The 12,593-nt window shown below is 39.9% G+C and overlaps 1 protein-coding gene across 1 annotated transcript; it reads right to left on the bottom strand.

The window, feature by feature from the left end:
• Window positions 4,950-6,293, bottom strand: LOC109722568 (L10-interacting MYB domain-containing protein-like). Its single transcript, XM_020250660.1, has 3 exons — window positions 5,694-6,293; window positions 5,418-5,610; window positions 4,950-5,368 (listed from the first exon to the last, which is right to left on the bottom strand). Exons 1-3 carry the CDS (start codon window positions 6,039-6,041, stop codon window positions 5,025-5,027), a joined length of 885 nt encoding a protein of 294 aa, XP_020106249.1. The 5' UTR covers window positions 6,042-6,293; the 3' UTR covers window positions 4,950-5,024.

Genomic DNA, 12,593 nt, shown 5'->3' on the forward strand with positions numbered 1-12,593 from the left:
AGTGGGTCCCGACGGCGTCCCGATGTGGTCTTCGGGACTTCCGGCGAGTTACGGTAATCGGTATTTGGAAACCGATCTTCGTGAAATTGTTTGTGCGGTTGTGGATACTGTGGTCATTAGTTGTGGGTTAGATACTAACCCAGTGGACCCTCCTTAGGTCCTGTTGACGTTTTTTTGCAGCCAGGTGATAGGCGCGACAGTTGTACAGGTGGGTACTTCGATCCGACGTCGGTATAGTGGTGCACGTTCGGTGATGGTTTCTTACCCTTGCTCCTTTGTTATTATCCATGCATACGTTATATATTGAGCTTTGCACCTCTGTTGTTTACATTACACCCACGTTGTTTGATTATACTCTACTCGTTGTTTGCATGCTTAGTATCCTGAGTAGGAGTAGAGTAGTTCCATCCGCATCCGTATCGGTTGACCTAGTTGGTCTGTTGAGTATCTGTATCTGTTGACCTAGTTGGTCTGTTCTGCATTCCTCTACTCAGTTAGTTCCATATTGATATCATGCTTAGGAGTAGAGTTGACTTATCGGTTCACTATATCTGTGATTTGGTTGGGCGGTTCCCTTATTTTGATATCTATGACCTATTCGGTCGAGTTGCTACAGTTCTATCTTGACATACGTAGCCGATTAGTTGCTGATGGCCTATACGGTCGGTGTGCCCTGAGGGGCTGGATTGTCGGCTAGTTGCCGATGGATGATCTTTGAGCATACTACATTGATCGCCACTGCAGGTACGCATTTCACGAACACCAGCGGTCTGATCCACCGCAAGAGGGTGTTCTTTTCCGGAAAAGTGGTTGGATTGCCAACCCGTGAGCCCAGGGGCTTTATTGCGAGGGTATATGCTTCTGACCCAGGGGCTTCATTGCGAGGGTCAGGTACTGTGCTTCTGACCCAGGGGCTTCATTGCGAGGGTCAGGTACAGGTTGAGCAGTGTGGCATGGGCCTGAGGTCTTCGGACCAATAGGGCAGCGAGATTGGGTACTTTTGAGCTTATCGTCAGTTGACGCATGCATACAGTAGCTGTAGTGTTTATTTTCAGTACATCCTTATCTGTTTATTGTAGCTACTGTTTTATTTACCTGCATCTATACTTGTCAGCTCCTTACTTATCAGCATCTTTACTTACCAGCACTTATGTCTATCTAGTTCTCCGTGTTGTTGTATAGCTCTCTTCCTGATCCGGTGAGTACTCCTCGCCTTCTTCGGCTTGCGGTACCCACTGGGAGGGGAGACATGTTTACATGTTCTCACCTCCCCCACCATTTTTCAGGTATCGCGGGCGATGAGTAGTGGGACGAGACGTGAGGTACGTGTGTAGCGGTCGATAGAGCTTCCGACCCAGGTTATTTCGATTTAGTTATTATCCTTGGTATTTCTGTTGATATATAGTTTAGTTGGTTTATGTGGTTCAGTATTTATTTACATTTGAAAATGTGGATTTCTGGATTTTGTAAAATAAAAGGTTTTCTACCCCTCGTGGTAGCGTTTTTAAAAGAATAAAGGTTTCTGTGTAGGAAACAGTTTTCAAAAGATTTTTGTGGATTTCTGTTTAAACCTTGAATGTAAAACTGTGATGTGAATGGTGAATGTATGAATGTATAGTTATCTTTATATTCATCTGGTTGTGGTTGTATCTTGGTTGTACTGTGTATTTGATCGACGCCGTGCAAATACAGGGGAGACTCTGTCCGTGTGAACAGTGGATTCCTTGTATTTGTGGCGGATCTGGCATACTCTGGGGTCAGGTTTTCAAAAAAAAAAAAAAATTCAGACGCTTTTCCGCTTTGTTTTAAACTGAAAAGGGACCCCGGGGCGTGACAAGGAGACAGTATAACCATCCCAGCTCTTGCCGATTCTGCTGTTTTCGACCCATCAAAATAAAGTATCCAAGGGAGACAGCCGATTAGATTCTGTCTCGGTTCTTCGATCTCAACACATGGATGATCGGCTAAGAAATCAGTTATTGCTTGTCCCTCGACAGCTTTTGCTGGGACATAATTAAGAGAGAATTCGGACAAAGCCAACATCTACCATCCAATTCGGCCTCTTAATACAGGCTTAGACAGCATGTATTTTATCAGGTCAGTTTTACAAATCACTGACACTTCTGTCGGTAAAATATAATATCTTAATTTCGTACAGGCATAATATAATGCTAGACATAACTTTTCAATTGCCAAATAACGTTTTTCGGCATCCAACAAACGTCTGCTAAGGTAGTAAATGGCATGTTCCTCTTTTTCTTCATTTTCTTGTGTCAACAAACAATCTAAATTTTCTTCTGCAGCCAATATGTACAACTTCATCGGCTGCCCTTGCTTAGGAGGCATGAGGACTGGAGGATTTGCTAAATATTTTTTTATACTTTCAAATGCTCCTTACTGTTCCTCTTTCCACCTGAATTCTTCCTGATTTTTAAGCCGAAGTAATGGAGTGAAAACTCCTATTCTACCGGCCAAGTTTGATATAAAGCGTCACAAATAATTAATTTTTCCTAATAGGCTTTGTAACTCCTTCTATTTTTTGGTAGCGGCAATTCTAATATAGCTTTAGCTTTGTTTTTATCAATTTCAATCCCTTTTTTTATGTACTAGGAATCCAAGAAAATTTTTCGCCGAAACTCCAAAAGCACACTTTAAAGGATTCATTTTCAAATTATATTTTCTCATTCTTTCAGAAGCAAGTTTTAAATCTGTCCAATGATCACCTTGTGATTTTGATTTTACAACGATATCATTGATGTAAACTTCTAACATCCTTCCGATTAGGTCGTGAAAAATAAAATTCATTGCTCTTTAATAAGTAGCTCCGGCATTCTTTAAGCCGAACGGCATGACTACCCATTCAAAAGTCCCGATAGACCCTGGGCATCTAAAAACTGTTTTAGCTACATCTTTTTCGGCAATATAAATTTGATTATAACCTGTATGTCCATCCATAAAAGATAGGACTTCACGCGCGGTTGCCGAATCTACTAACATATCGGCTATTAGCATAGGATACTCATCTTTAGGCGTAGTGAAATTTAAATTCCTAAAATCAATACAAACCCTAAGTTTACCATTCTTTTTCCGTATTGGGACTATATTAGATACCCAATCAACATAATGAGCCGCTCTAATAAAATCGGCCTTGAACAAGTTTTCATTTTTATTTTTGATTTGAAGTATAATACTCAGCTCAAATCTACGAGCCAGTTGTTTGTAAGGTTTGCATCGTTTTTTAATAAGAAGCCTATGTTCTACAATTTCTCGACTCAAACCCGGCATTTTTTCATAATTTTCGGCGAAACAGTCTTTGTATTTTATTAGCAACTTTTTTAGCTTCTCCTGTTGTTGAGCCGAAAGTTTAGCACTGATATAAGTTGGCCGCTTGTCTTCGTCGGATCCCAAGTTTACTTCTACCAATGGATCTTGGGTCTCCAATTTTTTGTCGCTGGCTTTGATAGGTGACTCATCCATAGGTTCTTTCATAATTTCGTGAGTTTTCGATCCACTATTATCATTAGACTTAATTGCTCTTTGAGTCATATTGTTTTTGTTCAGCTCGGCTATCACCTTTGTGAATAGTTTGGATATTTCCTTATCGGCCTCCACAGCCGATTTTACAAGTAAATCATATTCGGCCACCTCGGCCGTTTTGATATATGCCATCTTATCGGCCTGATCGGCCGACTTACTCCCATAGCCGACCTCATCAGTCGTCTCATTCCGCCGAAGCTCTTCTGAAGCTTCGGTTCCTGATTTTTAGTGTTCCATTTTAACCAGCTTGGTGGCTCTTCGGCTGCCACCATTGCTTCCTCATCTTTCATGAGAATTAATTGCACTTCCTCTTCGGTAACCTGCACAAATGAGATTTCATCGGGGTCGGTATCGGCCCAATTGATGTGGCCGATTCTTTCTGAATTAACATGTAGTACACTGAACTTGAGCAAATTGTGAAGTTCTAGTGCTAGAATAGTAATTGGAACTATTCTAAATCTTGTGAGGGGTTATTGAGAGTGCATCGGCATGTCACTTGAGTGTTTAAATGGCCGAAAGAGTGAAATAGCATTGAAAATGCGAAATACTGGTTTTTGTATTGAGTACCGGTACCCCATGGCCCGAGTACCGGTACCCAATGCAGGAGTTGCGTGGATAAGGGTCTTTTGGTAATTTCACTCTAATGGTTATCCATTTAATCCCCCAGCTCGACTCCCCCAGCTGGTTAGACCATGTTTGAGCTGGAGAAGCAAGGTAAGACCTATTCTCTTTCTCTATCTAGGGTTTTGGCCATTTGGAGTGAGGATTTGGTAGATTTGAGCTTGTTTTCTTTCCCTCTCTTGATGTTAGCTGGTTTGGAGGGTTGGAGCTGCCGTAGAAAGGTGGAAAGAGGAGTTTCGGAAGTGTTTCTCTGTTCTAACTCAGCAAGTAATTGAGTTGAACCTTTATGAGGTGAGTAACTCAACTAATCACTAGTTTTGATGTATTAGGGCCTGTTTGGCTTAGCTTCTGAAAAAGTGATTTATGAAAAAGTTATTTTGGTTTAGAAAAGTGATTTCTGTTAAAAGCTATTGAGCGTTTGGTTGAGTCTGATAGAAAAGTGATTATGCTGAAGTGATTTTAGAAAGCTGTTTGGCAAATTTTTTTTGCTGAAGTGATTTTGTAATGCTATTTAACATTAGTTATTTTTAAAACACACTAATATCACATGCCAATATTTCAAGTTATAAATAACTATTTAATATAACAAAAGTGTATAATGATAAATATTCATTAGGATACAATTTATCTAAATGTACTCATCAATGATACAGCAATACGATCGCGAGTTTGGGTCATGATGTAATCATCTGTTATTCCACTATANTACAGTAGCATACAACATTCTATTAAAAAGCATAACAAACACACAACAACATAAAATTACTAACAATGTTGCATATTAGAGAACAACAAACACACAATAACACACATTAATGTTAAAACAATATTACTAGTACAACAACAGAATACTAATGGAAAACATCCTAAGTTGCTGGTTTCTTTGTCGCCGTATATTCTTCAAATTCATCATTTAGCCACGCGAGTCGCACTTCCGGTTCCTTCAAGTCTATGAATACCTCTCGATTAATCGATTTTTTAAATAAGCGAATGGCAAACATATAAAGTGCACTCATTCGTGTAATTTCATTCATCGTCATCAACAAATCCATACAATCTTTAAAACTATAGGTCGAGCTCCCAGATGTGACTGAACGGCTACTTTGAGAATTAAAGCTCTCAACTGCATCGCATATACGTGATAATTGTTGTTGCATATAAGCAGCTGACCCAATTCTATCTTTCTTAATTTTTTTTTTCTCGACTATCTCTTAATCTTTTCTTTCCTTTATCACTTAAAGGAGTAACCTCAGAATCACCGGGTTCAAGATTTATAGCTGCCACATTGATGTCGTCACTTGAGTCTCCACTACCTTCCTCTAAATCACGTGAACGAAATGGATCGGGAGGCATTGTCCCTAAAGCCAGTGTCCATGCCGTGTCACCTAAATCTTGTAGTAGTGCTGCATTCTCCAACCCCGTGTCACGAAACTTTGCAGCTTCAGGTAGTACCTACATATATTCATATGGTTACATTATATTGTAAAGAAAACATACAGTATGAATAAGCTATAAACAAACTATTTTATACTAACCTTTAATTTCTCCTCCCACCATTCAAGACTGGCATCAATGGTACCCCTTGCATGATTCCATCCTAATCCTGTCTCTTTACCGACTAATTGCATCCATATAACCCAATCCCTTCTAAGAGAATCCCATTTATTTTTCAATTGTATTTTGTCATAAGCTCTATTTGCTTTCTCTCTAAATTTATTAACCACATTTTGCCATCCAATTCTATTCAAATGAGTATTAGGTCGGTTCCCGGCATTGACCTCTTTAACACATATTTCGCAAAAAATTTTAAGCAACGTTGCATCCCACGTAGCTTTAATTTTTTTTTCTTTTTGGGTAGATGGTTCTCCTTGTGATGAATTCATCTTTCAGATTTCTAGTAAACAAATATGTATTAAAAGATAAATATATATAAAAAGTCACTAAATAATTGATACATTCATACTATAAATTTCACAAAATAATCGCTAGAAAACAAATTCCTAAATGCATGCATTCATTTCCCTTCCAACACATATTGTACTCAAAAGTTGATCATATTAGGATGACCTTCTAAACTGCCATGTATCTGAATAAAACTAAATCCAAACAATATGTAATTTGCCTTTCTCATAAAACTGAGGAACTGAAGGACTTACCTGCTATGATAATACTTTCTAGCCAGGCAAGTACCAAAACGATAAAATTTTTTGGATGTCACCAACAAGATGAATTAGATAACATGTTGATGAGTATAAATTTTGTTGTTATTAATGTTCTCTTCTATTGTGTCTTGACTTTGAGATCCAAGCTCAAAACAAAAAAACACACATCAACTTAATATGGCTTACTAAAATAAAAAACCAAGCTTAGATATTCAACAACAGAAAAGCTAATTGCCTGCTAGTACCAAAAAAACTTTCATGCCAGAAAATTGATTTCAAGTTTTCATGCTATCATATTACAAATGCTCTTCGAATTTCTGGCAGTATGTTTCTTGAGTGTTATATTAAAATGTATAATCAAAACTACAAGATACAAGTAACTAAATTTTATAAATGGAGCTACAGTCAAGTAAGAAATAAGATTATAAAGCAAACTTCTCTCCGAACGGAACCGATGATGAACTTAACGCAGCAAAAGGAAATATGCATCAGATAGGGTATTGGCAGTGAAAAAGAAATAGAATTAATGCTTCAAATTGAACAAGAAGTGTGCAAAAAAAAAGTAGATTCTACAAATGAAAACAAAAATACAGCATGTGAGATGGGCCTCCTCTTTGACCACAACCACTCAATTTCCATCTTGATTTTGCTAAGTTCATCATCATGATGCAGTCCCGATGCAGATCCGACCAAGCAGGCGGGATCTGTCTTTGACGGATCCCGCCGGCGCTGACCCGAGCTTGGATCCAGGTCAAAGGTGGATCCGGGGCCGGATCCGGCAAAACCGGACCCCGTCGGCACCAATCCGGCCAAGTCGGCGGGATCCATCTTTGTCGGATCCTGCCGGCGTGATCCACGCCCAGATCTGGCTCAAAGGCGGATTCGAGGCTGGATCACGCCGGCGCGGATCTGGGGTCGGGCGCGGATTAGGGAGAGAAATCAAGAGAGGGAGAGAGATAATCTGTATGAAAAAAAAACACTCTCCTTGGGAAAAAAAAAAAGAGAGTACCTTGGAGGTTCGCCAGAGAAAAACTCGCCGGAGAAGAAACTTGCCGGTGGAAAAGGCGTCGCCGGAGAGAAAAAAGGGAGAGAGATGAAGAAGAGAAGGAAGGAGAGGGGAGTGATTAGATGAAGAAGAGAGGAGAGGAGAGTGTTTTTTTTTTTTTTTGGGAGTAGGAGTGGGAGTTGGCTGTGAGAGTAATGGGAGAGTAATGAGAGATATATTATTAATTATAAAAGGATATGATAGAATTGTAATGTTTGTTTAAGGGTAATTTCGGTATTTTAGTAAAAAAATTTAAGTTGTGAAACAGCTTGTGCGGGAATCTGTTTTGGAAAAGCAAGTTTTTTCAGCTTCTGCTTTTGGAGGTTGAAGAATCAGTTTTCAGCTTTTAGGAAGCAGAATCAGATTTCTAAATACCTTTACCAAGCACTCTAGCTTGGCCTAAAAGTGATTTTCAGCTGAAAATCACTTTGCAAAAGCTTGGCCAAACAGGGCCTTAGTAGATGTAGTAGTGGATTTGAGCTTGTTCTTTCCTTCTTTACTGCTAGCGAGTTTGGGAAGGCTTGTAGTAGCTGTAGAGGAAGTGTTTTGGCTGTGGTTCTTCAATCCTAACTCAGTAGGAACTGAGTTGGAGCTTTGGAAGGTGAGCTAGCTACTATTTTCACTAGTTTTAATGTTGTAATAGATGTTATAGTGGAGTTCATGGTGTTAGTTCACAGCAGGGTTATGAAAATCACTTTGGCTGAGTTTTGGTGACTCTTGTAGGTTGGTTTTGATGTGCTCCAACCTTAATAGAAGTGGAGTTCAAGTTTGTATTCTATCCCAGGTGAGATTCTTGCCTAAACTGGGTTAATTTGTGAGGTTATATATGAAGGCTTGGTTAACGCTCCTAGCTGATTTAGTATACTTGTTAGGGTATTTGGAGGCTAGCGAACATCTTCGCTCGCGAGATCGACAAGAGTCAACAGCGATTTGGTGGGTTTGACCTCACCGAAATGGGTGAATTTCCCTTATGTTCTTATTCTTGACATAGAGCTAGAATAATGCATATGTTACGCTAACGGCATCATAAGTGAATTGTGGATGTATTAGTAATACTTACATCATATGGCAAGTACACTATATATGGTAGAGAGCTAAAGAGGTTAAATTTCTCGCATGGTAATTAATCTACTTGTGTAGACAAGTTGCGAATGAACATAATATGCTTAGATTAGCAAGAATGACATGTTGTTACTATAACCTAGTGGTTATTGTGTATGTAGTGAACTTATGAAACATGTACTATAGAATGGTTAGCATACTTGCGTAGGCAAGTTAAACTTGGCATATAATTGATAAACTAGCATGAATTTCATGTTATCAACTATGATCTAGTTGTTAGCTAGCACTTGATATTGTACTTAGATTCCGACCTATAGGTCGGTAGAGAATATTCCATGTTTGAGACATAACGATTGAGAACATTATATTATGGATCATGCTTGCTTGCCATTGTGCTGATTCGCACATGTTTGTGAGGGTCGCTCCCCACAAGCTGGCACTCCGGAGTTGGCCTACGCGACATTATGCTCGCTCGTGCGGGATTGGGTGCCGAAGTGAATTGCTGTAGGGAGTGCATACTACCACGGGGCCATTAGGCGCGGCGCAAGCCGGACTACCTTGTGTAGGTCCTAATGAATTGAACAAAGATACTAAAATGTATTGATATAATAGTCACTACTAGATAGTGTGCATTTATGAGATGATATAGCATGCTTACTTGTGCAAAGTAGTTACTTTACCTGTTGCATCATAGTTGTTGCATTAGAAACATAGTAGTTCTACTACTCATTAGTTGCTTATTATCATTATTATTCTTATCATGTTGTAGTTGTATATGCTTTCTCTTTATACATCTGAATGTAGTGGTGTAATTCGCTGAGGTCGGCGGCTTACCCACTGAGAACTATTGACTAATAGTTCTCACGCCCTATTTGTTGTTGTTTTATTTACAGAGCCATCCACTGCGGGAGAGGCTAGGAATCGTGGTAAGGGAGTCGCGTCTAGCTAGGCATAGTTTGGAGTCCCGCTAGGTGATCACCTCGCTGTTTTGGGTGTGTTGACGAGGGTGATGTTCTACCTGTGTATAGAGAAACTACCACATGTATATATAGCTGTTTTGTGACCATGTGATGTATGAGTGTGATTAGAGAGTTGTAGTTACAGTTATACCTTTGCATCATATTATCTTTAGTAGATATTGTATATGTCACACTCTTGCTTTTAGTATTTCTAGTACATTTGGTACATTCTATGCTCTGATACCATGTTAGACTCTTCTGTTGATTGTTACTTTTCTAGCATGGTTTTGGTAGACGCCTTGTATACTTTAGGTATATGGCGGTCTATGCATGTATCGGGTAAGCTTCCGCTGATACCCGGGCGTGACATGACATCCACCATTTAGGGTCGCCCCTCGGCCCGGATTTCCTCCACTTTGTCTCCTATCCATTGGAATAACTTTCCATGGAGCGTGGACGGTACACATTCGTTTGCATGAATCCACTCACGCCCGAGTAATAAATTGTAGTTGCTATTTGCATCCACTACAAAAAATGTTGTTCGTAAAGTTTTGGATCCTACCGTGAGTTTAGTTGTGAGCACTCCTTTGGCTTGTTGACCGCTACGAGTAAAGTCGATCATGATTGTGTCAGTAGGCTTTAGTTCATCTTCACTTTTACCCAACTTTTTAAAGAAAGAAGTGGGCATTACAGTAACCATCGCTCCGCCATCCACCATCACTCGGCCTACTGGCCGACCTTCTATCAAAGCCTTTATGAATAGAGGCCTCACAAACCTTATTTGCATTATTGCTGGTTTTTCAAAAACCACCGAATTGACTGGCTTGGCGTCCTCTAACTGCAGTTGAGCCACCGTGAGCCCATCTTCCTCGTACATTGCTTCCCCGTACTCGGTTGATTCTCCCTTGAATGATTAGGGCAAAGTGTACACCATATTCACATCGACTGGACCTTCATCAGCCGATTTTTCTTGTATCTTTTACTTCTTTTCTTCAGATTCCTTTATCGTCTCGGCTGAGGAATCGCTTTCCATCCGTGCCTCTCGCTCCTTACGAGGCCATCTATCGCGTTTAATTATTATCTCCGGCGAGGCTATTTTCTCCTCTAACTCTTTTCGAGTTACCTTCTTCTCAGATTCGGCCGAAATCAGCCGCTCTATTTTTTATTTTGGCCAACGAACGGGTGGTGTCGAACCACCCGCTTCATGGTCATTCCTCATTGGGCGAAAGGAATTTTGTGGTTCATTAGGTCGCCTCCATACATTCAATCTTATCTATTTCGCTTCCTCATATTGTTGTCTCGCTTCGACTTGTAATCTTTACTGCCGACGCTTCTGAGTCTTTATTAACATCAGCCCATACCATTTGGCCGATGGATTTGCCTCGTGCCAATGATCAATCGACACATTTGCTGGCACATTCACTATTCTAAAGATGATTTCTTAGGATCTCTCTTCTTTCCCAAGATCTTGGCCAAGGTTGTATGCCGAGTTCATTAACTAACCTTCGATCGAGAAATTCTATATCCCCCTCAGTCATTCCTTCAAACTCCGCTTGGTGTTGCCAGTTTGGCCGATATCCTGGAAATCTCTGTTTTGAGCCGAATGATTTTTCGGGATAACTCAATCGGCTGTTGCGCTCTTCTTTTCTACTGTTGTAATAGTCGTTCAAGACCTTTTGCATCAATAGGTCTCTCTTGTTTTTCACCGAATCAACCTCTGGCTCAGATTCATTGGAGGCTTCATCTGAGCCTTTCTCCGACTTGTTTTCTGCTTCGAAAATTTTCTCCTATTCTTCGGGAAACACCCTGAATTCTCTCCATTCATTATGCGCCTTCTTTTCGTGAATGATCGCTTTCCAATCTTTTCTAGTCATTTCGGCCTTGCATCGTATGCACAACTATAATGTCCTCTTAGTATAGGCAATGCCTTCGTCGGTCTTCTTATCTACAAGTGCCTTCCCTTTAATATCCACCATATTGACCTGCGATGGAAACGAATTTTTGTCAATTTTCATATTTTTGTTTTCTTGGTCGGTAAATATGAGCCGACCTTCATTTATTTTCTTTTGAATCTGCTTTTTGAAGGCAGTGTATTCATTTCTTCTATAGCTCCATGAATGGTGCCACTTACAATATCTTATCCTTTTTAATTCCTCTCCAGAAGGTATAGTTTGACCCTCCTGCAGCTGAATTTGTCCATCTTTCAACAACCGATAAAAAATCAGATCGGTCTTTGACACATCAAACGAGTAAGTATATGCCGACACTCGTGCTTTCGTTTAGCTTGATTTGGCAGGTTTTAACAAAGCACACTTATATGGCTGGCAGTTCTTTACCATCTCAGCCGCATATATTTTGGCTTCATCAGCCGAATCCTCCATTTCTTCTGACATATTCGGCTCATCTTGAGCCGAAGATTCTTCAAGAAAAGAAATATTTTTTTCTTTCCCTTTACTTCAGTCTTTGTTTCGGCTCCATCTAGACCGATCTTCATTATTTCATTTTCTGAATTGCTCATATTGAGCAACCTGAACTTCCAAATAAAAAAGATTTAAAAAATACTTATCTTTAAAATAATTCTTAATTTTAAAATGCAAGCCATTAAATGTCATTTTCGCAAATTCTGATTCTGGCATTCTTACAAAACATTGGCTCCTTGCCGTCTTGAATCGATTCAGATATTCTTCAACTGATTCTCCTGTTCTTTGTCTGAATTGAGCTAGATCAGCAACCGAGAGTTTTGGCCCCAATCTGTAAAATTGTTCATGAAATTTTTTTTCCAATTCGTCCCAATCTTGGATCGAATTGGCTGGTAGACTCGTATACCAAGTAAATGTTGTCTTGATTAACGAGGTATTAAACAACCTAAGCTTCAGGAAAGGATCTGCAGCGGCTTTTCGACATTGAGCCGTAAACCACGCGACGTGCTCAACCGTATTTTCGGTCTCGTCGCCAGAGAATTTATCAAATTTCGGCATTTTTCAATTTGCCGGATAAGAATGTTCCATATCTATATTTGTAGGATAAGGCGATCTAAACACAGGCCGCATTGCCGGCCTCGCCCTAACTCCGAAAGTAATTCGGATGGCTTCTTCAATTTGAGCATAAATTTTATTGTTGTTCCCTTGTAAAGGAACTTGTATTTGTGCTTGCACTGGATTCGGTCTTGGTGGTAACCCAAAATTCTGTGCTGTAGGGTTAACCCCC

This window comes from Ananas comosus, linkage group 16 (assembly GCF_001540865.1).
Source record: "Ananas comosus cultivar F153 linkage group 16, ASM154086v1, whole genome shotgun sequence".
NCBI lineage: Eukaryota > Viridiplantae > Streptophyta > Magnoliopsida > Poales > Bromeliaceae > Ananas > Ananas comosus.

Coding starts and splice junctions, on each gene's coding strand:
- LOC109722568 (XM_020250660.1), bottom strand. CDS start 6,041: ATGAATTCATCACAAGGAGAACCATCTACCCAAAAAGAAAAAAAAATT. Junction 5,611..5,693: donor GGTGGGAGGAGAAATTAAAG/GTTAGTATAAAA, acceptor GAATATATGTAG/GTACTACCTGAAGCTGCAAA. Junction 5,369..5,417: donor AGCTATAAATCTTGAACCCG/GTGATTCTGAGG, acceptor GAAAAGATTAAG/AGATAGTCGAGAAAAAAAAA.